We start from the raw sequence: 27,316 nt of genomic DNA on the forward strand, positions 1-27,316 counted from the left end.
AGGTTAAAGCCTCTGCCTTCGGCTCAGGTCATGATCCCAGAGTCCTGGGATCGAGCCCCGCATCAGGCTCTCTGCTTGGCATGAAGTCTGCTTCCTCCTCCCTCTCTGCCTGCCTCTCTGCCTGCTTGTGACCTCTGTCAAGTAAATAAATAAAATTTTTATAAATAAATAAATAAATAAATAAATAAATAAACTCAAGTTTGAAGGAGGAAAAGAGACACGATATTTTGATAGGCTCTTAAATATACCAGTCTCAAATGCAGAGAAGTCTCGGCTGGTGCTGTAAGGTGGAGTTGTCTTGCATGTAGGTAGTAACTGAGGCCTGGGGGTGCGGCCGAGAGCACCTAAGGAGAGGGTAAAGTGAGAAAACAGCGGTTCTGATTTAATGGCAGGTAGGGAAGGAAAACCCTTCAAGGAGACATGGCATCACCAAAGAGAGAAGGAAACCAGCAATGCTGTATCAGAAGCTGAGAGAAGACACTGCTTCACCAACAGAGAGATCAATATGAGTAAGTGCCACTGGAAACATCGCTGTCACTTGTGACCTCAGTGAGGGGTGTCTTGGTAGAATGATAAAGGCAGAAGCCAGACTGGAATGTCCAGAGGAAGAAGTGACAGTAAGCACACAAGATACTTTTGGAAAAGTTTGGAGAAAAAGGAGGAGGAAAGAAATGGGAAAATGGGATCATGGGGTAGAGGGAGATCTAAGACGGGGGAGGGCCTTGCGCATGTTTTAATGGCACCAGAAAGAATCCGATGGAAGATTTAACAGGAGAAAAGCAAGATGGCTGCTAGCTTGAGGTTCCTAGGAAAACAGCCAAGGACACCTAGGGCCTCCTGAGCCAGGAACCAGAAGCCGAAGTCCAGTCCCAGACCAACCAGGGATGTCTGGAGGATGATCCAGGGACAGGTCCTATAGGCACACTGTTACAGGTGGACTTGTGTACCTGAAGATACTCAGGTTGGGCGTGTGAGGTGGGTGCAGTTACATCCCTTTCACAGGAATGGGAGCCAGGATTCCAATGTAGTTTTGTTGGACCCTAAGTCCTAACCCTGTACCAGTGCATATGGCATTATTTGGAAATAGGGTCTTTGCAGATATACCTGAGTTAAGATGAGGTCATAAAGAATGAGAGTAGGTCCTAATCCAGTACAGCCGGCCGGTGTCCTTACAGGAGAAAAGATGGCGGCCAGAAAGAGGCAAAAATGCAGCAATGCCTGGGACTACCAGAAGCTGCAGGAAACAAGGTGGGATCCTGCCCTCGAGGTTTCCAGGTGTGGGTCTGCCTTAAGAAGGACTTCTAGCCTCCAAAACAGTTAGAGAATAAATTGCCATTGTGTGAAGTCATCCACTCTGTGATATATTGTTACAGCAGCCCTCGGAAACGAAAAGATACATACATGCAGGGAAAGTGGAAAGGGAAGAGCTGCTCTATTCCTCATAGCAAGATTAACCTCCAACATCAGGATCCAAGCACCTTGGCAGCATCAAGAGGACCACCAGTCCAGAGTCTACAATAGTTGAGAAAATTCTACAACAGTATCACTGGGCTCTGGATAAGTGGACACGCAGGCCAGCCTCCCACACCACAGAAATAGGGACTGATTAATTTGAATCTCTTCTAATTAAGGTGTCACATAATACCTGAGAAGTTTAAAAAAGAAAAAAAGAAGGGGAGGGTCCTCCATTGCTGCCAAAATGTGCCAGGGCCTCCTGAGAGGGCCAAGGGAGGAACCAAACTGACTTAAGGGAGCAAGACTCCCCTAAAAGGCAACCTAGCACTTCCTCCACCCCCACCCCGGTCTCCAACACCAGGGCCACATTTGCATCAAAGCCACATCTGAAACTCAGCTCTTTACATCCACCCGCATCTACATGGCTATTAATATTCACCCCATCCAAACCACACCTGCAGGCCATCAATCAGAAACTGGGGGGACCAGGGGAGCTTAACACAAAAGAGCAAGACCTTCACACCTGTACAGAGGAGCAGGCCAAAAGGGAAAACAAGAAATCACAGGAAGAATGCTAGCACCCGCTGACCATGAAGCAGCATATTTGTGGTCATCTTCATAACCAAGTGGCTTGGACACGACAGGCCCTCATTTTACAAAGTGAGAAACTGAGGCTCAGAGGTAGGTTAAGTGGCCATGTGAGGATCAGGCCCCCAAGTAGACGAAATGTGTTCCCCAAAACAATGAGAACTTCAGGAAGACCAGTGTGGGTCCAACAAAACTACATTGGAATCCTGGCTCCCATTCCTGTGAAAGGGATGTAACTGCACCCACCTCACACGCCCATTTTTTTTTTTAAGATTTTTATTTATTTATTTGACAGATCACAAGCAGGCAGAGAGGCAGGCAGAGAGAGAGGAGGAAGCCGGCTCCCTGCTGAGCAAAGAGCCCAATGCAGCTAGATCCCAGGACCCTGGGATCATGACCTGAGCCAAAGGCAGAGGGTTTAACCCACTGAGCCACCCAGGTGCCCCCTCACACGCCCATTTTAAAGAAAAGGTGAAAATCATGTGAGGCACTGAGCACAGTAACAGATACAAACTTTTTTTTAAGATTTTATTTTTAAGTACTCTCTACACCTAGCATGGGGCTCAAACTCACAAATCCCGAGACCAAAAGACACACTCCACTGACTGAGCCCAGCCAGGCACCCCTTAAACTAAGCCTTTTAAAAATCAAATCATCCTCATTATAATTACAGGTCCTTTGAACAGCCAGCATATTTAGGCCCAAATCATATACATGACCAGGTACTCAGGAACTCTTCAAGGAAGTAGATGGAAACGTCCACCAAGGAGTTGAATACATGCAGTTTCTAGAGATGTCAATTCCCCATAACAGCCCTCATCCTATCTACCCAACAGTGGCCTGGTGAGACAGGCAGTCCCACCTCATTTTAAAGTGGGAGGGACACCTGGGTGGCTCAGGTCATGATCTAGGAGTTCCAGAATCAAACCCCAGGTCAGGCTCCCTGCTCAGCACAGAGTCTGCTTCTCCCTCTCCATCTGCCCCTCCTCCCGCTCCATCTCTCTCACTATCTCAAATAAATAAAATCCTTAAAAAAATATAAAGTAGGAGAGTCTTTGATTCAAATTATATCTAAATATACTTAACATTTATTCCCCTCTTATCTAAATAATTGTATCCATTAATTCATATTCTAATCAAATTCAAATGCATGTCATCTTCCAATATGAAACACCTGGATGTAGCTCTCAGAAAAACTAAGAAAACTGCCAAAGAAAAATACTTGACTTTTAGATTTGCATGATTATAAAGGAGGAAAAGTAATGCGTCCAGCAGTCTAGCCCACCCAGAACCGTGTTTAAGGAAGCCTCAAGGGCGCCTGGGTGGCTCAGTGGGTTAAGCCACTGCCTTCGGCTCAGGTCATGATCTCAGGGTCCTGGGATTGAGTCCCGCATCGGGCTCTCTGCTCAGCAGGGAGCCTGCTTCCTCCTCTCTCTCTGCCTGCCTCTCTGCCTACTTGTGTTCTGTCAAATAAATAAAAATAAAAAAAAATCTTTAAAAAAAAAAAAAAAAAAAAAGGAAGCCTCAAAAGACAGTTTTCTCTTCAGAGCCCCCATTGCTCAGGTAAGTCAGTCCGACACCATTCCTGCACTGCATTCACATCTCAGGTAAACTCTTCCTGTAAATCATATTTTTCACTTAGTACTGGAAACTGCCTCTTGCTGTGCTAGGCAACTTGAGGGCAGAGAACCTAAACACTGAAAGACCCCTCCCCTAGAAGATAGATAGGATAACTAACCGCTTGTTTGCTTTTCTGTGAACCGCTGGCTTTTAGGCGTAAATTAGGTTATTAATTGCTCTTTTGCCCTTCTGTAACTGCTTGGTTTATAGAAATAATAGAAGACGCCATGATGGCATTCCTACCTTCCCCCTTCTTGTTCCCCCTCCCTGCCTCTCTCCTCCCGTGCGCGGGCCCTCAGAACCAATCAGCTTGTTCCCCCTTCCCGCCTCTCTCTTCGCGCACGGGTCCCCAAAGCCAATCAGCAAACTCCACGTATGCCTTTTTCAAAAGTTCAAACTGTCCACCAATCAGTTGCGCCCCACCCAAAACTTGTTTGTACCTGTCTATAAAAATCCTGCACCACCCCAGCCAGGTGTGCTCAGCTAGCAGGAGCTGCTGACCACCCGCAGGCGCCTGCGTAACAATAAAGAACCTCTTGCTGATTGCATCCAGTGGCAGTGTTGGATTCTTGGGTAAGGGGATCCGCGGGTCTTTCAACACAAGCCACGGTTCCTGTTCTCTGAAGTTAACTGTCCAGTGAAGCAACTCACTCCTACCCTCTAACCTGACTTTTTTTGTTTATTCCTCTGTCTCACACCTAATCACACCATTGACCCCACGTTAGGCACACACCTGGAAGAAGGAGCGTTGTGCAATTTCTACCAAAGGAACTGCTAATTCATAAAAAGGAAAATGTATTGCGTGAGACAGATAAAATGGGTGTAGGAAAAATCCAGTGAAACTGTAGATCACCCTTCCTGCCTGAAAGAGAAAGAAGAGACTGGGAGTTTCCCTTTTGTGTTGGTAATGGTGGCAATTTTGTTCCTTTGTTTTGGGTCAATTACTGGAAAACAAGCTACAACTTTGAGCCAAGAAAACAAATGTCCACCTCTGCAAGTGTTGTCTGAAAGCTAACCTCTGCTAACATCTCTCAGACTCTACCCTTTTTATTTTCAGGAGGCTTGCTCATCCCCACCTCTTCCAAGGAGCTTAGCCAACCATCCGAGCAATTGTGGTGATTAAGCACCACCAAAGCTGCCTGGGAAGAGGTAAAAACAGGTACAAAAGGCAAGACCTAAAGCATAGGACACACAGTATAAACTAAAGCTCGTCCAAGACCTTCTGGCCAATTCAGGCTAGAAGTCACAGGGTGAATGTGGAGGAGAGTCTTAGGGTTCAGTCCCCTTGGCAATCAAGTCATTCTAGATAGCCATCCCATCACTGAAGACAGCACTAAAATGTGTTACATGGAGGTCCTTGAGCATCAGGACCTAGCATCCTGGCTGTCCCAGCTGGGTGTCTGAGAAATCGGAGCATTTTCCACAGTCCTCTCATTGCCTTGGACCAATTTGTCACCAACTGCCAATTCTCCTCCAGTCCTGTTTAAAGCCACGACTGGTCAGGCTCTTTTTACTTCAAGCCATGGTTACTACAGCCACCTCCCTCGCAGCCTCCCCGACTCTACTCTCTCCCCCACCAGATTTATTAGGCATGAGCTAGCAAGAGAAATCCGACAGCAGGACCACGTGAGCTCCTCACCACCCCCAGAGCTCAACAGGCTGGGACTCCAAGCCTGATCTTCAGAGGCACTACACCCCTCGTTTCCCCTGCGCCTCTCCACTCTTCCCACCTTCAGCTTTTTCTTATGAAAGTGCCCAACCTGTCCCCATTCACTCAGATCCTGCCCCTCACACCCTACTCTCCAGTGAAACCTCCAAGCATTTTAAACCTCTCTTTTCTGAACTCATGCAGCAGTTTTAGCCTCACTACATATAGAGAATAGTTAAAACACGGGCACAGAAGTCCAACTGCAAGTCCGTCATTATGCAGCCAAGTGACTTCAAACAAGTCAGTGCACATCCCCACCCTATGCCTCAGTCTCTTCACCTGTAAAAATGAGAACAGTACCCACCTTAGAGGTGTTTGTCAGGCTGGCATAAAACCAAACTTGCAGTGTACTCAGGATAACCAAAATAAGCAACACTGAATATCGTGACATGATGTGGCACTTTACACACCATATGGAATGTAAACATTAGTCCTCCATTTTAAAATAAATTAATACATCACCACTTTCTAAATGTTTTGTGTGTATCAGTGAAGCAGATGTTAATTTCTTGAGCAGAGCCTCAGAGTGTGGTCCACTACGGTTACTGACCCTCGAAAAGAAAGTTGCAAAAAGTACAAGAGCTTAGAAACTTTCACAGCAATTTGACATTGCCACTACATTCAAGCTGTATTTTTCTAGTAAGTCATTTTAATCTATCAGTCTGCAACAGACTGAAAATTAATTAAAGAAAAAAAAAAAAAAAGAACTGGTCCCTCACTATAGCTTTTTTGAGAAGCACTGTTCTAGAGGGGACAGAAGCAGACTTCTATTTCTTTTCTACACCCCCACATCACCTAGCACAGTGGGAGGTATATATCAAGGACGAAGTAAATGAAAATATAATTTCAAAAACATTTTGATTGTTTAATAAGAACTTAAAAAGCAAATTCCATGTGAGTAGTCAAAATGTAAATAGGAAGGGACGCCTGGGTGGCTCAGTTGGTTGGACGACTGCCTTCGGCTCAGGTCATGATCCTGGAGTCCCAGGATCGAGTCCTGCATCGGGCTCCCAGCTCCACGGGGAGTCTGCTTCTCTCTGGGGTGCCTGGTTGGCTTAGTTGGTTGGGCAACTGCCTTCGGCTCAGGTCACGGTTCCGGAGTCCCGGGATCGAGTCCCGCATCGGGCTCCCAGCTCCATGGGGAGTCTGCTTCTCCCTCTGACCTTCTCGCTTCTCATGCTCTCTCTCACTGTCTCTCTCTCAACTAAATAAATAAAAATCTTTAAAAAAAAAAAATGTAAATAGGATCTTCAATTCATAAAGAAACTTTTTTCAAGAGGGAGCTGCTATTTACTCTAAAACTGACCAAGGAGTAGAACAGCTCTGACCCCCAAAATATTTTCCATACTGCCTATTAACACAACATTGTGTGAAACTTTAAGAAAAAAAAAAAAAAAAAAAGAGCAATGCCAATATTAACCTTCCTCACAGAACTCAGGAGAAAGGTAAAATATTTAGCAATGCCTTGGACATAATTTTGATAGAGACCCCATACCTTTATGTAAATCCATGTCTTAGCAAAAAATCCCAATGACACTTCAGAAAAAATACATTTTTATTAGTTCTTCACTGTTGCCAATGCCTTAAATGGTCCTAATCTCAACATCCCCATTAGATTAATCTATGAATGAAATGGCTGGAAAAGGAAAGCAGCAAATTCTACCAAATTTTAATTGACAACAAGGCAGCATTTGCATAGCTGAGCTGTTGCACACTGGATGTGGGCTGAAGGCTAAGTTTGCTCCTGCTGAGGAAAATCTTTGCACATTAAAACTGACTCTGAAAATGCCTGTAGAAAACTCAAGATAAACAGGGAGCCCCATAAAAGTCCTGCCTCCACACCTCTCTCAGAGGCAGCAATCTAGAACACTATGCATAAAGTGTCACTGTCCTGAGGATCTCAATCCCTTGGCCCCACGGCCAAGTAGATCTTGCTCAGCGATATCCCTGGTCTCTCCAACAGTTTTAAGTTCTACTTCTCTCTCAATGCCCCCTAAAATCTACAGACATGCTTAAGCTTATAGATTCAATATACTCTCACCTTACTGAACTATTTGCAGTTCACCCGAAGATCATGTCCTATTTCCCATCTCTCTGCCTTTGCTTATACCATCTGCCCAGAAGGCCTTGTTACCTGGAAAACACCCCCATCCCTGAAGACTTTTCTAATCCCACCAAAAAACAGATGCCTCTCATTTGTTCCCAACACCCCACTGAAATGTGCAATGACTTCGCCACCTGGTGAACAGGAGTGTCAGTCCTCCAGTCAAAGTCCCTCAAGGGCAGGAAGCATGTCTTACACATCCTGGCATCCCCATGCCCCATACCAGGCTTCTAATAACCACTGGCTAATAATGACCATCTGGTTACCAGATCCTGTCAACACACATTTAACTTTTACCATATACCAGACTCTCTCCTGGCATCTAGTGATCAGTGGGGAATACAAGGGACCTGGTCCCCGCTTCACAGAACTCATACTGGTTGGGAGAAAGAGCAGATAAATCAAACAAAAACCTCGCTGAGTGCTGAGGAGAAAGCAGCACTTCACGGGGATAAAGTGAATAAGGCAACCAAGCAGCAGGAAGCACCCATGCAAAGGTCCTGGGGAGAGAAAATGCTCAGCTAAGAGACCACCAATATAGCTGGAACCTCACCCAATGTTACCTCTCCCCTTTGGCCACATCACCCCATCCTCATCTCCCTAACAAGTGCCCTCCTCAGAGCTCCTGCTAACAGGGTCCAGGATCTACAAGTCCTGAAGAGCTCCATCCTCTGCCTGCTTCTCCATCTCTCTGCACACCCAATAGGTAATCATAGTCAGGATTTGAAATATCTATGCACATATCACCCCAAATCCACATTTCCAGCTTCCACTACTATATACTCCAACCTTGAATCCTGAGAGGCATCTCAGATCCAATACATTCAGAAAGGATCTTGTTCTCTCCATCCCCACCTTCATCACCTTGGAAAAAAATTAAGTTCTTTTGTTCCCTACAGCATGTTGGCTTTGGGACCACCATCAATCTTCCTACCCAACTATGTGAGTCAGTGGCTCTCCAGGTCCAAGCCCTCTGTGATTCCCAAGAACTTCCCAATGACAGATCTGTGAGGCCAAATTGTCTTCAGATCTTTCAATCAAATCAAAACAACATACTGTAACAGAATGAATGAAGAAGTAGATGTGAGGGGTACCTGAGTGACTCAGTGAATTAAAGCCTCTGCCTTCGGCTCAAGTCATGATCCCAGGGTCCTGGGATGGAGACCCGCATCAGGCTCTCTGCTCAGCAGGGAGCCTGCTTCCTCCTCTCTCTCTGCCTGCCTCTCTGCCTACTTGTGATCTCTGTCAAATAAATAAATAAAATCCCAGGGTCCTGGGATCCAGCCCTGCATCAGGCTCTCTGCTCAGCATGGAGCCGGCTTCCTCCTCCCTCTCTGCCTGCCTCTCTGCCTACTTGTGATCTCTGTCAAATAAATAAATAAATAAAATCTTTTTTAAAAAAGTAGATGTGAGAATCTAGACGTTAAAGAGATTTACAAAAATGTAAGACAATGCTACTGTTTTCACTAAATTTTGTTTCTAAAAAGTTATTGTTCATAAAAAAATTTTATTTTTTTTTTTTAAGATTTTATTCTTTTATTTGTCAAAGAGAGAGCGCTCGAGCAAGGGGAGCAGCAAGCAGAAGGAGAAGCAGGCTCCCCACAGTGTAGAGAGCCGATGTAAGACTTGATCTCAGGATTCTGGGATGATGACCTGAATGGAAGACCGACCCTTAGCCGACTAAGCTACCCAGGCATCCAAAAAAAAAAAAACCAAACAAACAAAAAAAAAACACTTTAACAAAAAACTGGTTTATTACCATTAAATGGATATAAATTTCTAAAGTTTTTCAGTCTTAATTTCTAATAAAGTAAGCATTAAGATATAATTGACACAAACAAAAGCTCTACAGGATTTAATAATGTTTAAGAATGTTTAGGGGCCCTGAGATTAGAAAGTTTGTGAACCACTGGCCTCAGCTAAAAATGTTGGTATATTCTTGTACTCATCTCTTTCTCTCTTAGCCCACACATCCACTTTATCAATTCTGCCACCCAAATAATCTTTCTCTTAAATCCTCTCTTTCTTCCCAAGCCCTTGTTGTTCCAAAAACGGGCTCCTGAAAGATATCCACATCAAATCTCAGAACCTGTAAATGTTATCTTGTTTTGGAAAAGGGTCTTGGCAGATGTAATTCAGTTAACAATCTTGAGAGGCGATGATCCTGTAATACCCAGGTAGGCCCTAACTTCAGTAACAAGTGTCTGTATAAGGCACACCCCCCAAAAAACAAAGGTGAAGACAGAGGTGAAAATCAGACTGAGAGGGCCCCAAAGAAGCCGAGGAACACCTGGAGCAGAAAGAGGCTGGAAGCAGAAAGAGGGGGTTCTCCCCTAGAGTCTCCAGAATGAGTGCAACCCTACCAACACTGCTTGTGGACTTGCTGTGAAAGAATAAGATTCCATTGTTTTAAGCCACGTGATTTGTGGAAACTCATTATGGCAGCCGCAAGAAACTAATACATCCACCCTCAGGCATGGAATGTCTGGGACCCAACCTAGGTTGACTCTTCACCTCAGTATGACATTCAGAGTCACTGTCTCCTCACACTGCAAACATGAGTCACCTTAAATCTCACTCCTTGAACTTCACACCCTGGAATGACCTCACCAGCTCCATTATAATATCCAAATGCCTCAACTAGGCCTACAAAGGCCCCCAAAACTCCGTCCCACCTTTCTTTCCCACTCCGGCCCAGCTCCCTGCTGCATAATCCACACCATGCCTCAGGCCCACAGCCCAGAGCACATCCCACATTCCTTCTGGCCTTTTGCACAAGCTGCTCCCTCTTCCCCAAAATTAATTTTCTTCCACATCCTCAGCCCCATCCACTCCTACACATCCTTCAAGTCCCAGACTCAAAAATCTCCTCCTCTTTCAGGTCCTGTCAGAAAAATGGGTCACTCCCTCCTGTTTCCACAGCACTTTGTACATTCCTCTCCAAGAACATCTGAAACATTGTATTCCTTATTTACAAATCTATCACTTCCTCTAGATCAGGGTTTCTCAACCTTGGAATTACTGACATTTGAGGCCAGATAATCCTTTGGTGGGGTAGGGGGAGCGCCCTGTTCAGAGTACTGAAGAATGTCAGAAACATTCCTGGTTTCTACTTACTAGATGCCAGGATCAGCTTGTATGTGCACATATGTGCATATACAAAGTAAAGCAAATCAAATTTCTGAAAATATTGCTAATGTCCTTAAGTGGAAGGAGGGAATCACCCCTAAATGAAAAACACTGCTCTATAGTGAAAGTCTTTTGGGGGTCCAAGACCAATGCTCCTACCATTCATTTATTGTCACATTTACTCACAAAAGAAATTTGGGGTCCTAGGTTTGGGTCAGGTGCTATGCTCAAAGCCAGAGACACAGAAAAGTTTTAAAAGGAAAAAAAAAAATTTAAGGGGCACCTGGATGGCTCAGTTAAGCATCTGCCCTCAGCCCAGATCATGATCCCAGGGTCCTGGGATCGAGTCCCACACTGGGCTCCCTGCTGAGTGCAGAGTTTGCTTCTCTCTAGCTCTACTACTCTCCCTGTTTGTGTTTATGAGCGTGCATATTCTCTGTCAAGTAAATGAATTTTAAAAATAAAAATAGGGGCGAGTCAAGTCGTTGCCTTGGCGTGAGGAGGACGTGTGGCCCGCTACGCCCACTCTTTGAGCCCGACACTCCCGCCTGCCCGCAGGATGGCCCACAAGCAGATCTACTACTCGGACAAGTACTTTGACGAGCACTACGAGTACCGGCATGTCATGTTACCCAGAGAACTTTCCAAACAAGTCCCGAAAACCCATCTGAAGTCAGAAGAGGAGTGGAGGAGACTTGGAGTCCAACAGAGTCTAGGCTGGGTTCACTACATGATTCACGAGCCAGAACCACATATATCTTCTATTTCGACGACCTCTTCCAAAAGAGCAACAAAAATGAAGTCTACCTGGGGATTGTCAATTAAGTCTTTTTCAAATTTAATGTATATGTGTATATAAAGGTAATATTCAGTGAATACTTGAAAAATGTACAAATTGTTGATCCATACCTGTGCATGAGCTGTATTCTTCACAGCAACAGAGCTCAGTTAAAATGCAATGGCAAGTAGGTTACTCTAAGGTGTTTAAGATAAAATTTCTAGTCGGTTTTTCTCTTTAATATAAGTGCCTGTTTGACTTAACCTGTTACTTTTGTTAAATAAAGTTTGTATGTCGCATTTATCAAAAAAAATAAAAAATAAATAAAAATAGGGGCGCCTGGGTGGCTCAGTGGGTTAAAGCCTCTGCCGTCGGTTCAAGTCATGATCCCAGGGTCCTGGGATGGAGCCCCACATCAGGCTCTCTGCTCAGCAGGGAGCCTGCTTCCTCCTCTTTCTCTGCCTGCCTCTCTGCCTACTTGTAATCTCTGTCTGTCAAATAAATAAATAAAATCTTTAAAAATAAATAAATAAAAATAAAAATAAAAATAAATTTAAAAATAGTTTCAGGCTCTTTCCTTATGAAGCCACAGCTGGCAAAGGGCCTACAAGGTGTTCAACAATACTGGCTGAATGACTCAATTAGTTTGGCAAATACATACATTCATTCATATATATATATATATATATATATATATATATGTAAATATACATACGTAAATATACACATACACACACACACACATATATGTATGTATATGTATAGTAATATTTCCCTCAAAACATGGAAAATAAAACCCAAGGGCTAAAACTCTTCTCGGGGCTATAGCATTTCATAACTAAGGGGGAGGGTTCATTTATATAGAACACAACATGTAGGGACGCCTGGGTGGCTCAGTTGGTTAAGCAGCTGCCTTCAGCTCAGGTCATGATCCCAGCGTCCTGGGATCAAGTCCCACATCGGGCTCCTTGCTCTGCAGGGAGCCTGCTTCTCCCTCTGACTCTGCCTCCACTCTGCCTGTGCTCGCTCTCGCTCGCTCTCTCTCTGACAAATAAATAAATAAAATCTTTAAAAAAAAAAAAAAAAAAAAAAAGAACACAACATGTAAGTATTGCTCCCTGGAAGTAGGTAACTGGTACAACTTGTCTATTTGTATCTCCCAAGAGAGCTACACATAAATAAAGGAGCATCTCAACCAAGAAAATTAAAACTAGATGGGATCGATCCCCAACACACAGAGCCCACAAAGGCCAATGCCAGAGCTATCTGCACCAGGGGCCACAGAGCTGGAAACCTTCCACCAAAACACCGAAGACAAGAGTGCCTGACCTTCCACCATATTCTTCCCTCTGCCCAGGAGACCCCATTCAAGATTCCGGCAAGCTGATGGGCGCCTGGGTGGCTCAGTGGGTTAAGCCGCTGCCTTCGGCTCAGGTCACGATCTCAGGGTCCTGGGATCAAGGCCCGCATCGGGCTCTTTGCTCAGCGGGGAGCCTGCTTCCCTCTCTCTCTGCCTGCCTCTCCATCTACTTGTGATTTCTCTCTGTCAAATAAATAAATAAAATATTAAAAAAAAAAAAAAAAAAAATTCCGGCAAGCTGAAAGATCAAATGGTGAGCTAAACAATCCCCAGCTCTCACAGAGACTCTGGGTGCCCCAAGTGCAGAGAAATTCTCACTACCAGGACGAAGAGAGAGTATTTACCAGAAGCAGTGGCTGTGTACAGAGAGGAGGCCAAGTAAAGTTGCAAGAACAAATCAGGGCACAGAAGTGCCTGGCCCAGATCTGCCTAACAAGTCACTTTAACCTCTCTGGGACTCCATTTCCTTTTGTAGTAAATGAGAACAATGCATCTTTAAGTTGCCTTATAGCTCTAGACATTCCTGGTTCCCCCCAAATCTAGTACAGAACCACAGAATCTTTCTCTCCAAACAGGTTAAGGATCTTCCTTTCTTCCCACTTCAACCCTTCCTGACAGAAATGGAAATAAAGCCATTTCCATTTCCTCTAAGCTTCTTTTTTAAAGATTTTGTTTATTTATTTTTTTGACAGAGAGAGAAGGAGAACATAAGCTGGGGGAGGGGCAGAGGAAGAGGGTGAAGTAGACTCCCCACTGAGCAGAGAGCCTGATGTAGTACTCAATCCCAGGACCCTGGGATCATGACCTGAGCTGAAGGGAGGCGCTTAACTGACTGAGCCACCCAGGTACCCTTCTCTAAGCTTCTGATAGGCATTGGGCAGAATTTACTACATAACAGACAAGATAAAAGTGCTCTCTGTCTCTTGCTGTATATCCATCAAACCAGAGAATAGGAGAGTCCTGAAATGTGCATTCTCTGGAAAGGGGGCGGGGGGGGGGGGGGGGGCACGGAGGGCTCAAGTTGTGATGACTTCAGGTGCCAATATATACATGAAAAGTACCATAACAGGGGTGCCTGTTAAATAACAATAATTATTTAAATAAATAAAACATTTTAAAAAGAAAATTACCATGAAAACATCAGAATGCTTTCAGTTACAGGAAATTGACAACTGGTCCAAAATGGCTTCAACCATGTGGACAACTACTGTTTATTTCAGGAGTCCAGGGAGAAGTGGTCCTAAGGTCGTTCAGAAGCTTAATTTCCATAAAGCCCTTCAATCCCCCCTCATGTATTAGCTTTTCATTTACAGGCTTGTTGTCTCATAGGCACAAGATAGATGCCCTAGCTCCAGCTACAATATCCTCTAATTACTTTTCCAAAGATAGAAAACTAAGGAGCTATCAGGGCATTAAGAGACAGCATTCTCCCCCTGTACCTGCACTTTCTTCAGTAAGAAAAAATTCTTTAGAAGTCCTAAGGTAGATTTCCACTAAATCTCTTCAGCCAGAATGAAGTCATATGCTCACTGCTAGCCAAAAGAAAACTTAGGTAAGTGAAACTCTGGCTTTGAAAAAAAATTTTTGTGGTTAGCAGGTAGGGGAATCCTGGAATAAGAATGATAGTCAAGTAGCCAACTAAGTGGTGCACACAACTACACCCAGCAGTGTGGTGGTAAATGTTTAACAACCAGTTTTAAAATTAAAAAAAATAAAAGAAAGAAAGAAAGAGAAGAAAAGAAAAAGAACCTACTCTGTAGCATTTTGCATTTCCTTGGTGTAAATACTCCATTATGCCACAGTTCAAGATACCAAAATGATACGAACCAGCAGACAAAATTCTCAGCATCTTAAAAATCAAAAGGTACACACCTGCTCTAGCACACTGCTGAATTTATACCTCATATTTTGTAACAATTTAAATTTACAACATTCCTTCACATTCAAAGCAAATCTAGATGATTAGGTATTCTTCCCAACTCCTAGGCAAGGAAAAGGACACAGCACCCCAAGTCACACAGTGCAAGTGGCAGTGCTGGAATGCTCAGGTAACAGCCCTCACCGCAACAGCCAGGGTCAGGTGCATGCGTGTCTGTCTCTACACCCTACCAGACCCCTCTATCTGCTAATCAGCTAAGGGGTTCTAGCTTAGTTTGGAACCAACAACAACTCAACCAGAATTACCTAATAATTATTCCTAAAGTTATTCCCTCCAACGACAATAGTAGTGCACAAGTATTTTTACAGCTTTAAATAAAGAGTAGTACAAAAAGAAAACAATCAACCCTAATCCCATCCTTGAGAGGTAACAATTATTCGCATGTGGTTGATAAACCCTCCAGATTATGTAGGCTATATTTTTTTAGGTAAAAACCATGCTATTTTGTAATATAGTGACATTTTCATTATGTAGATTTTCCTAAACAAAGAAATCGGAATCAAGAGGACAGTATAATGAACTTTGTCACCATCACCAGCTTCCAATATTATCTAAAGACAATTAAAAGTGCTTCCATGATCCCTTCTCTGCATGGAAGGTGTAGAAGGTAGGCACCTCCCTCTACACGCCCTTGGACTTCTTCCCTCCACGTGGCTTGCCCCACTCAGACTGAGGTCAGCTCTTCTCCAGGCTCAGAGCACACTGCTAAAGAGAACCCTGAATCGTGTTCATTCTTGCCGACCCCTCCAACTTCTCTACTCCCTGCCTCGTCTGTCAAGAAATGCAGTACAGGAGAACTGCAGAATACATCGCAATTCTTAGAGTTTCCACTTGCACTTACTCCATCCTATTTCTCCTTCAGTCTCACGTGTAGGCACACCACCCCGTCCTTCCCCCCTTACCCCACAAGAGGCACAGGCTGAACAAAGATTCTAGGATTCTGTTTGCCCTCTCCTACGTGGTGCTCCCCCAACACAGTTTGCCTTCCAGACTTCACTCTGTGGTCCTCGAACTTCCTAAAGCATCACATTTCGTCACCCCATTTGCCAGCCTAAGTGAAAAACCCAAGAGGTTAACAGATAGTGGCTATATCGAAAATTAACAGCTTTACATGAGTCCCCAAAGAGCCCAACTGAAAGCCCAGGCCCACAGTCAAACAGTAAACTCCACTGCCCTGAACAAGTCCAAAATCATCCTCACAGGACAAAGCAAGACCTGCTCCCCAAAGCCCCATTTTAGCCAAGTGCACACAGAAGGGAGCTGTGGATATTTTAAGGGCAAGGCAGGGCATTCTACTAAGCTATAAACCATGAACAGCTGAGAGAAAACAAGCCTATTCTGGGAACCATGGTTATGAGAACAGAACTTCAGGGGGGAAAGTAGCTAAACTCATCCACACTATTTTGTACCAAAAAGTACTAATACTTCAAATGGTATATTTGTCTAAAGATTTTAATACATCAAATAGTGGGAAACAGGTAGGAAATATGGGAGAGTCTGGTTTACAACATTTTCTAAAGATAACCAAAACCATTGTTCTCAAACTTTACATATTTAGATCACCTGAAAAGCTTGTTTAATTATTTTTTTTTAAAGATTTTATTTATTTATTTGACAGAGAGAGATCACAAGTAGGCAGAGAGGCAGGCAGAGAGAGAGGAGGAAGCAGGCACCCTGATGAGCAGAGAGCCCAATGCGGGACTCGATCCCAGGACTCTGAGATCATGACCTGAGCGGAAGGCAGCGGCTCAACCCACTGAGCCACCCAGGCGCCCCACATGAAAAGCTTGTTTAAAATGCAAATTGCTCTGGGGCACCTGCGTGGCTCAGTGGGTTAAAGCCTCTGCCTTCAGCTCAGGTCATGATCCCAGGGTCCTGGGATCGAGCCCCACGTCGGGATCTCTGCTCCGTGGGGAACCTGCTTTCTGCCTGCCTCTCTGCCTACTTGTGATTTCTCTCTCTCTGTCAAATAAATAAAATCTTTAAAAAAAATAAAATAAAATGCAAATTCCTCGACCTCCTTCCCAGAAATTCTGACTCAGCAAGTCTGAGGTGGGCCATTACATCTGCAGGCTTAACAAGCATCTTTGACAATTCTGCTGCAGGTGTTAGCAAACCCTGAGAAATGACAGCCACTTTTGTTTCTACTCCTTGGCCACAAAGTTTGGGTAGCAACACTTCTGCAAGCAGTAGGGAGAAGCAGGGCCTCTGACCCAGTGTGTCAGACACTGATTCTGGCCTAAGAGTCCCTTGAGACAAAAGTTAAACATACAGATGTAAATATACAGAGGTTCCTCCCAGAACACTGGTATTCAGGGAGGTCTATGATGGGCCCAGGAGCCAGCCAACTAATCTCAGGAGGAAGCTTTTCCCCTTTCCCTTCTGGTCCCCCAGGCAACTAGTCAACCTGTCCTTTCTTCCCAGGCAACTTTATCAACAAACATCCTCCTCCTCAAAGATTATAAAGAAACAATTTTCTGAAAGATTGCAAAGAATCAAATTTTCACCTCCCCTCACCCCACCTCCCCAGCTATCTCTAAAATAACCTTTTAATGTGTTTTAAGAGTTTTACAAGCTAACAAGAAAACTAACAGGCTTTGCCAAAATGAAACAAGCACTGGGGCAGTCAGATGTTATAAATACAACTGCTCATTAAGAGTTCTTTCTGCATTTTATTAATTTCTGCAAGAACTATTTACTGAGCTCCTAGTCTAATCCCAGGCACAAAGCACTCAAAACTGTGACTACCACAGACGAGCCCCCCTCATGCAGTTTACATTCTAGTGTGGAAAGCCATGGAGAAAATCAACAACCACTTCAGTGACCAGCACTGCCAAAACCTATTAGCACAAGATAATGAGCTAGCAAGAATGAGGAAAGATGGATTACAAGGAAGGCTTCCTTGAGACAGTCTCTCTAAGAGCTAAAGGACAGGAAAACAACAAGGGCAGTCAGGGACAGGAACAGACACCAAAGAGCTGAGCCTCCTGGAAAGGGAGAGCAGTGGCCATTGGTCCTACCACACAGCCAGGAGGGGAATGAGCAACAAGTCTGCAAAGAATCAAAAAAGCCCAGAGGCCAACTCTCAAAGACAGGGTCTTACGGATATGATATACAAGGGGAAGTCCTGGGACTCTTTAACAAGGGAGGAGTTATCCCAGTAGTAGTCATCCGAACAGAGCACTCTGTGTGCCAGGCATGGTTCAAATCTTGTTTTATCTTTCCAGCAATCCCAATGTGGTAGGAACAAATATGAACCCCATTCCACAAATGAGATATTGTGGGCAGTAAGTGATGAAGCCAGAACTCAAAGCCAGGTGGTCTGGCTACAGGTAGTGGTTGTAGAAGTGGACAAGGCCCAGATGGTAGAGCCCTGATGGCCTAGGTAAGGAATCTGTTATTCCAAGGGTAATAGAAAGCCATTAGAGAGGGACTGAGACTTCCTAACTCCCTCCCTTTGATCTGAGCCAAGAGGGCACAACTTCTGGGAAAAGCCCCGCACACCCTGGCTGAGTTGGCTGCTAAACCAAACTACTACAGATTCAGCCATCTACAGATGCCTAGACCTGTCCTACCTAGATCAGGCAGAACTCTTCTAGCCTCTGCAGAACTGGATGCCTTCTTTCTAGGTCAGGGTCTTTAAAGTGGGGCCCTGGACCAGCAACCATCAGATCACCAGGCATCTTGTTAGAGATGCAAATTATGGGGCCCTGGCTCAAAACTACTGAATCTGAAAAACCATTTGTTTTTAACAAGCTCTACAGGTGATCTGGATAGGTCAAGTTTGAGAACACCTGTTCTGGGTTAATCACATGCAGACACGACCACCACTACTCCACCCACCTTCTCCAACCCCCCACCACCCCCCTTCCACTACTTTCCCAAGGTTTACTGGACTTGTCCTTGGGCAGCCTCTGAGCTCCACATCCAGCATTCCATCCCCTCTACTGGTGGGACTCTATCTAGAGTTCTTGATGCCTGGAAATCTCACATATTGGCCCAAACTATTTTTCTAGGTAATGTGACTTCCTGAAAATATTTATTATTCAGCTGTTTAGGTCTCTTTTTTTTTTTTTTTTTTAATATTTATTTGAGGGAGAGAGAGAGTGAGAGAGAGCATGAGAGGGAGAAGCAGACTCCCCATGGAGCTGGGAGCCCGATGTAGGACTAGATCCTGGAACTCCGGGATCATGACCTGAGCCAAAGGCAGTCCCTTAACCAAATGAGCCACCCAAGCACCCCTGGGCCTCTTCTACCCCAGGGTAAAATCCTCTTCCTTCCTAATTCTAGGGTTTAACTTTCAGCCTTGTAACCTCCAAGGTTGGATGTCAAGGATAATCTCTGCCTTAACCTAGACTTTCCCCTACACCCTTCAATCACCAGATTTCCTCTTTTTATTCATTCATTCCCACTTTCTTTTTTTTTTTTTTTTGTTTTTTGTTTTTTTTTTTTAAAGATTTTATTTATTTATTTGAGAGAGAGAAATCACAAGTAGATGGAGAGACAGACAGAGAGAGAGAGAGAGAGGGAAGCAGGCTCCCTGCTGAGCAGAGAGCCCGATGCGGGACTCGATCCCAGAACCCTGAGACCATGACCTGAGCCGAAGGCAGCGGCTTAACCCACTGAGCCACCCAGGCGCCCCATTCCCACTTTCATTCATACATTCCAACAAGTATTCACACCCTTAGCATCCCAGGAATGAAATACACTAGGTGGCAGGTACTTTAGTAATGCCTAAAAACAGCACTCATCCCTGCTCTCACAAAACGGACACTTTAGTGGGGGATGGTGGCATGCAAATAAATACAAAATTACAAATTATATGGTTATACTAGAAAGGCCTCTGAGAAGGTCATTGGGCTGAGACTGACAGATGAAGAGACAGGCCCTGACAGCATCTGGGTGAAGAATCCATGCCAGACTAAACGCTTTACGTGTACCACTCATTTGATGTTCCAATAGCCCAATAGAACTACAAGAGGGGATACTGAGGGAAGGGGAGAATAAAGAATATGTAAACAGGAGCGCCAAGTTTCAAACCCAGGCAGACCCGGCTCCGGAGCTACCGCCTCACCACAGGTTAAGGTGAGAAGAGTGGGGTGAAATGGTGGGGGTAGGGGTGGATAGGCAAGCAAGTGTCCAGGCAGACAGATCCGCATGTATACAAGCCCACAGGCAGAGAAAAGTCAGGCTGAAGGAGAAAGGAAGTCAAGCATATTAGTGAAACTGGGAAGCAGTGGACGGATTAGAAATATATGTGGGAACTGGACAAGATATCCTGAAACATGTATTATGGAGTATAAGCGGAAATCAACAGGTGCCTGGGTGGCTCAGTTGTTAAGCATCTGCCTCCAGCTCAGGTCATGATCCCAGGGTCCTGGGATCCAGCCCTAAATCAGGCTCCCTGCTCTGCGGGGAGCCTGCTTCTCCCTCTCCCACTCCCCCTGCTTGTCTCCCCTCTCTGTCAAATAAATAAATAAAATCTTGAGGAAAAAAAAAAAAGAAGGGGCAATAAATCAAGGTGACTCTCAGTTTTCTGATTCCTTTTCAAGGCTTGAGGACAGTCAGAAAATAAAGTATTATAACACAATATATTAAAAAAAAAAAAAAAAAGTCCTGTGGAGTGCTGATGTACAGGTAAGCTCTCAAAAGAATATAGTCAATCAGTCAAGCAGGTTAAAGCTTCCAGCTCACCCCACCTTCCCCTCCTTCTCCACAGGGGATCTTCATTCATGGGTTCCAGCCCATCTTCCAGGAGCTGTTTTCCAGAACACCACTTGCACTGGTTAACAATAATAAAAGAGTCACACCTATAGTAATAAGAATAGCTTCCACCAGGATAAGGGTTTTTCCTCACACAAATGCTATGCATTTCAAATAAGGGTTCTCAAAATTTTCTGAATAGAAAAACTATACTAATTTACAAATGAGAAGTTATGCAAGTTGCCCAAGGCCACACAACTGCAAAGAGGCTGAACCAGAATCCAAATCCAGGTCTGCCTAATTTTGAAGCCCATACTTCCTCCATTAAATCAGCATTTCCCCTTATGTGGGATAAAGATCTCTAGTGGAACTGCAAGTTTTAAATGCTCAAGTAAACTTCTTTAATATTTATTTATTTATTTGACAGACAGAGATCACAAGTAGGCAGAGAGTAGAAGGGAAGCAGCTCCCTGCCAAGCAGAGAGCCCAACTCGGGCCTGGATCCCAAGACCCCGGGATCATGACCTGAACTGAAGGCAGAGGTTTTAACCCACTGAGCCACCCAGGCGCTCCACAGGTAAACTTTTTAAAGTTTTAATAGTTATAGTCTGGTTTTATTACATGTAACCCTATGTGCGTGTAATATCAGCTAGATAAAAATTTAATACATACATAGGCACAACGGGATTCTAACTTTTGCATTACTTATTTATATGTGAATCATGACTTCATGTGTACTGCTGCCTAGGAAACAAAGTTTCTTAAAAGTCAAAGAAAACGTGAGAATAAAAGTACAGGTGATCCAGGGATAGGGGAGAACTCTTGGAGCAGTTCATAAATAACTGAAGCTGGTGAAACACTTCTCACCACACCACCACCCAAGAACAGCCAAACACCTGTTCCATATTGTACTCAAATTTGGCTACAGTCACACATAACTCTGACTCTGCTCCAGAGGATGAAATACTGGCTGCCTTGGGGGAAAGGGCATAATAGCAGAACAACACGATTTAGCATAAGTCCTTCTTAACACAGTAGTATTGGTTTGGACATAAATACTGGTTCCGTGGTCCAAATCCTCTGCTTCTTTATCACATTTTGATTAAGTCAGGTAAAGCTTTCTTGGGCCTCAGTTTCCCTTTGTTAAAAGGAAGTTACATAAAATGGGCTCTAAGGTTACTTCAGTTTTAGCATTCCATAAAATGTTGCAAAATCCTAAAATCCAAAATTATTTTTTCCAATCAGAGAGGCCCCAATCCTCAATGAGCACTGACCTGAGGAATAAACACTAAATAAGCCCACATGGCATCTCAGACAAGCATCCCGTACGTAACTAAGGAGATGCTTTTAATTACACTTCCTTCTGGAAAATGTGGCAAGACCGTAAAAGATGAGAAAGATGAGCCAATCAGCATCCTTGTCCCCACCAAAAGTTTTAAAAATTCCTGACACTAATTTTTAAGTTATTAGCTTTGTTACAGTTGGTCCTTAGTGTCTGCTCTTTCTAGTCCTTAACAATTCACTTTCATCTGGGTGGGATTAGCCCAGAGAGAAATAGGTGGATAAGAAATCTGCAAGATCTCCTCAATCCATCCTCATGTTTTTGTTTTTTTAAAGATTTTATTTATTTATTTGACAGACAGAGATCACAAGCAGGCAGAGAGGCAGGCAGAGAGAGAAAGAGGAGGAAGCAGGCTGTCCGCGGAGCAGACAGCCCGATGTGGAGCTCGATCCCAGGACACCGGGATCATGACCTGAGCCGAAGGCAGAGAGGCCTTAACCCACTGAGCCACCCAGGCGCCCCTCAATCCATCCTCATGTTAAGCCTCAACTGGGAACCACCTGTAAAACCAGCTTCAATCTGAATTACTCCACAGATGCTCAAACATGTTTATGTGCTTAAGCCTCTAAAAGGAATTGCCACTCCTAAATTTTTAGAAACATTAACAGAAGTTTAACCAAAACTATTACTGAAATAGATACCTTTATCAAAAAGAAAGTCTTAAGGACCCCTCCTGCCTTCCTTACAAAACCCTTTCTGTGATATCGCTAGGCCTCCAAACTTTTAATAGAGGGTTTTTAGATCCCCATAAAGAAGTTGTGCAATGCGCTCACTTAGCTTTTTTGCTGAAGAAAAGAGAGAATGGGTGGGCTGCAGCTGGCAAACTCAGAAAGCACAGCTGGGTAGCAGGTGATCTCAAAAAAAAAAAAAAGAAGAAAGGCAAATCCCTGGGCAAATTGTGTAGCCAAGGGTGATCATTATAACTGGAGAGTTGTTACATAATTACTTCTTAACTACTGACAAAAACATAAATGGCTATAAAATGCTATGGTTACTCTAGACATTGAAGCTAGTGTACCTAAGGCAAGAGTCAAGCTTTCTCCAATTTCATTCAAAGAAATAAGCAATCTCGGGACTTACTACCCTTCCACGGTAACCCGTCTGCTTTTCCATATACAAAACAGCCTCCAGCAATTAAACCAATCGCCTCTAGGGACGAAAATCGGGCTCCCCTTAATATTGATTTTTTTTTTTTTAAGAGAAAAGGGGATACAGAAAGAAGTACGTTCAAAGAGCTAAATATTTGTTCACCTCGATAAAAACGACTTCCACTCCAAACTGGAAAATTTTAAAAGAAAAGGTCTCCCCCTCACCCCGCCCCCCCCCGTCCCTGCTCAGCTGGCGCAAAACGTAAGACCTGTGTCGGATGCACTGCATTCCAGCATTTTTCAAAAAGTTTACGAGGATTTACCGAAGCAGCGGGGAAAAAAATAAAGCCAGCAGAAGCAGGGGAGAGCGAGCAAGAGGGTTTCGGCAAAGAGGCACCCGGTGAAGCACCCGGCGGCGCCGTGCAAGGCCCGGTATCGGGGAAAGCGACCCGGCACCCAGAGAGCGAGCACCCCAGTGGAGCGCAGAGACTGACAGCCGCTGGGTCTCCGCCGCCGGGGGGTCCCCTAGCCCCCCAGCCCGGTCACCGCTGCCTGGCCCCCTCCCCCCCCGCAGCGCCGGCGATGCCCGCTGGGCCAACTTGGCCCCGGGTCAGCGCTGCGGAGCGCGGCCTCAGTTGCCGGGGAGGCCGCCGGAGCCCTTACCTCCTTCTGCTTGGGGTCCTGCGGGTAGACGTCGGGCGGCCCGAGCCGGGGGCGTTTCAGCGGTCTCTGCTCATAGCTGAGAAGCCCGAAGGCGGCCATGATCTCTCATGTTAACCGGCGAAATGAATGAGAGTTGGAGCTGGAGCAGCCGCCTCTGAGCACCAGGGAGCAGCACTTTGCAGACAGACTCCCTCTCTCCCCCTCCTCGCTCGCTCACTGTGGCGCTGCAGGCAGGAATAAAGCAGGTTGGATGCTGCCGCTGCCCGGCACGCAGACACGCACTGATGGGGGCAGTCTTCGTCGGGCACCCAGCTGCGCTTCGGCCCCGGGACGCACCGCTCGGGTGGCGACGGCGGAGGAGCTGGAGGTCCGCCTGGGTCTCCCGCGGCGCCAGCCTCCCGGTTCCCCCCAACCACCACCACCAGCCGTGTCCCTAGGGGGAGGAGCAGCTGATGGGAACGTGTGACTTTTTTCACCAATGGACCCAAACCTACCCCAACCGGACAGAGGGTGGGGGGTGGGGGAGGGGTAGTGGGGGGGGAAAAAAAACTTTTCTTGGCGCCTAGGCGGGTGACTCAAGTGCTCACCCAAGGTGAGGGTGGCCCTCCAGCCCCGGCAAAAGACTGCGGAGATGCCCGCCCCCGCCCCTCTTCCACGGCAGGGATCCTTCCCGCGCCGCCACGCGCCCCGCAGACCCCGCCACCTGGGCGCGGACCCGGCCGGGGCGGAGGGAGAGAGGCCTGGAGGGGTGGGGAAGGTAGGGATGGGGGCTGGGAGAAGCGGCCGGTGTCTCCTAGACGCCTGCCGGGCTCCGGTGGCGCATCCGAGGCTCTGGTCCCCTCGGCGGCTCCGGGCAGGCGCTGAGGCGCGCTGCTGGCGGTCGCGGCGGCTGGAGGGGGCCGTGCTCACGGTGGCGCGGGGCCGATTTAACCCTTTGCTGCCCCTCCAGGGGCTAAGGAAAAGGGGGAGATGGGCTGGCTGCGAGCGCCGACGGGCGCAGCCGGCCCGCGGACGTCTCGGACTCCTCCAGCCCGCCGCCTACCCCCGGCCGCAGCTCCTCCTCCCAACCCCCCCCCTAACAGTTTACCTGTTGGTCCCGGGCTAATGGGTAGGGGCCGGCGGCGGCGGCGGCACTCGGGCGGCCACAGCCTCCATGATTCAGGCTGGGATGGGGGGGTGGGGGGATTGGATTGGATTTTATTTGTGAGGTATCAGTCTCGTCCAGGCGAGCTCCGGGGACACCGCGAAGTTTGCCACTGTCTGGGGGCGGCGGGCGACGCCGGCTCGCCGCCGCCGGCGTTCTCGCCCCCACGGCCCGCGAGCGCGAGCTTCCGAGTTGGCGGACGGCGGCGCGACGGCCGCACTGAGCATGCCCAGCTCGGCGGCCGGACCGCGGAGGAGTTGGCTGCGAGCGCGCTCCGATCCGCCTCTCCGGGTTTTCGCAGCCGCAGAGCGCGCAGCCCGCGGGCCCCGGCGCCGGGGTTGGTCCCAGCTTGAAACTGGGCTAGGGAGGGGGCGCCCGCTGGACCCCTCTCCCGGCCGCGGGCCGCGCTGTCCGCCTCGACCTCTCTTCGGGGTCGCTGTCCCCGTGGCCTGGGCCGGAAACCTCACCTGCGCCGGGCGTGTGGAGGGAGGGAGGCGATCCTCCAGGGGAGACCTTGGTCATCCAACCCGCCCGTGCTCCCCGCTCGCTTCGGGGCGTGGGCACCGAGATGCTGGGCCACCTGCCGCGAGCACTGCGAGATCGGAGCCGCGGGGGCGGGCCTGGCCTGTCCCGAGGGACCCGGCGGGAGGCGCGCCCGGGAGGATGTGCCGGCACTTGTCCAAGAATGATGGCTGCCATTTATGGAGCCCTCCCTCCGTGCCAGGATCTTGACAGTTTAAAGGTCTCCGATCTTAAAAAATAAATAAATAAACCTTACACGTTTTGCCGTACCCTTTTTATAGATGGAGAAATTGAGTCGGCTCAGTGAGGCCCGGTGACTTGTTCAAAGCCACAAAGCTACATCAGCCTGATCCCAAGTTTCGGTCCTATTTTCCACGATTTGGGGTTGGAAGGACTCGGTTCCCCAACTGCCCTTACCTGCTTGTGTCACGTCCCCCACACCCTGAGGAATTTCCAGACTCCAGGTTCCATCTTCTATAAAATGGTATAAGCTTGATCTTACCCAAAAGCCATTATACCGTACTCGGCATATAGTAGGTGCTCAGATGTTGCCCAAAATCTAAGTACTTACTTCAGCTGACTTGAAGCAAAAGGGAAGGAAGAAAAAGTAGATGAGGGGATGGAATGTGGTAGAGGCCAGTTTCTCACTCTTGACCCTGATCTGTTAGCCCTTCTCAAAACAACCTAAGGCCAAGTCAGACCTATAGTTTTTAGTTTCTTTACTCAGTGGGAGCACCTAGTTTTGGAGAACTGTTACCCTCCACCAGGAGGCATTTCCTGACCACTTTCTGCACCCTGCCCCAAGGGTTTTTCTTCCTAATACCTTGAGTGTAACTTGAAAGCTGAACTTGCCCTTGTGATAAAGGCATCTGCCAAATCTAACTCTCTCTCTTGAAAAAAAAGACAGTTATCTAACTTTATTAGGAAAATTATCAAAGATAACAAAATGCAGGAGGTATGGTATAATAAATTCCCAAGTACTCATCTCCCAGCTGTGGTGATTATCAGTTTCACCATTCTTTCATCTCCCCCACCCAACACATTGACAGGCACTAGAGGACTCCGTTACGTGTTGTTGCAACTTAGGCACACGGCCTGCAACACTACAGGGTGGTCACCCAATGGTTGGGTGGGTAGATATGTGGGTCCATAGATCACTGGGGGTACCTTGTGCTGACATTCAAGTCTGATAGGAGATGTAACCTCAGTTCCTCCTTGGGAATACCTAGGCAAGAGTCTCTAACTGGCCTCCACAGAGGAAAAAGTTTTGGAGCACTCAAAATCATCTGACCATAAAGATTTTATTTGCAAATCAAAATGTATTAGTACTTGTCCCTAGTGTTTGGGAAAAAGAGCCCCTGGTCTTCCTCCCTTCCTAACTCCCTTGTCTTGATACAGTCTGGCCTGGATTCTTTGGCCTTTTCAACGTGGGGGTTTAAAAAAAAAAAAAGTGTTTATGCACTGAGATACTAACTCAAAAATCATTCTTTCACACATGGACTTCCCATGGGCATTTGGCTCCATCATCTGGGCACTTCTGTTCTTCATGATGCAGCCCCATCTTCAATCTACCTTTTTCCTCCTTAATCCCTCATCCCAGTTAGCTCTCAATCCTATTTCCAAACTTGGAATTCCCAGGCCCTTCATTTTCCAGTAGCCACCTGAGGACAGTCCTTAGTGTCCAGACTCCTCCTGTATGAAACTTACCCCAAACTCTTGAGGCACAAGATAATCCTTCAGTTCTTTCAGTGCACTTAATTCTCATTTTCTTAACAGCTCATCATTTGTTGCCATGCACTCAGATATGTCACACAATAATCTTATTCTCCCATACCTACCCTATCTTCTTTTTTTTTTTTTAAGTTTATTTTTATTTTTTTTTTTTAGATTTTATTTATTTGACAGAGAAATCACAAGTAGACAGACAGACAGGCAGAGAGAGAGAGAGAGGAAAGCAGGCTCCCCGCTGAGCAGAGAGCCCGATGCGGGACTCAATCCCAGGACCCTGAGATCATGACCTGAGCCGAAGGCAGCGGCTTAACCCACTGAGCCACCCAGGCGCCCCCTACCCTATCTTCTTGCTCTCCTTCCACTCAAGTTAGTCTTTAAGCTGACTAAGGCCGGTTAAAAAGGAAGCCATCATGATCTACGCTGTGCTTGAATTTCTTTTTCT

The 27,316-nt window shown here is 46.3% G+C and overlaps 1 protein-coding gene and 1 pseudogene across 6 annotated transcripts in view; one reads left to right on the forward strand and one right to left on the reverse strand.

Moving 5' to 3' along the window:
- Positions 1–25,180, reverse strand: part of MED12L (mediator complex subunit 12L) — a 325,613-nt gene extending 300,433 nt beyond the window's left edge. For 3 of the 6 annotated variants that reach the window (XM_059163748.1, XM_059163747.1, XM_059163746.1), the window contains exons 1-2: positions 24,565–24,804; positions 23,478–23,701 (exon numbers count right to left, since the gene is read on the reverse strand). In XM_059163748.1, coding sequence (XP_059019731.1) covers positions 23,478–23,576 — 99 coding nt within the window. In that variant the 5' untranslated portion in view covers positions 23,577–23,701; positions 24,565–24,804. Of the gene's footprint in view, positions 1–23,477; positions 23,702–24,564; positions 24,806–25,088 lie in introns of those variants that run through there. The other 3 variants (XM_059163745.1, XM_059163742.1, XM_059163744.1) reach the window with 2 other exon arrangements.
- On the forward strand, positions 11,164–11,551 carry LOC131824985 (cyclin-dependent kinases regulatory subunit 2-like; annotated as a pseudogene).
- Positions 25,181–27,316: the final 2,136 nt, after the last annotated feature.

Source organism: Mustela lutreola, chromosome 2 (genome assembly GCF_030435805.1).
Source record: "Mustela lutreola isolate mMusLut2 chromosome 2, mMusLut2.pri, whole genome shotgun sequence".
Classification (NCBI taxonomy): Eukaryota; Metazoa; Chordata; class Mammalia; order Carnivora; family Mustelidae; genus Mustela; species Mustela lutreola.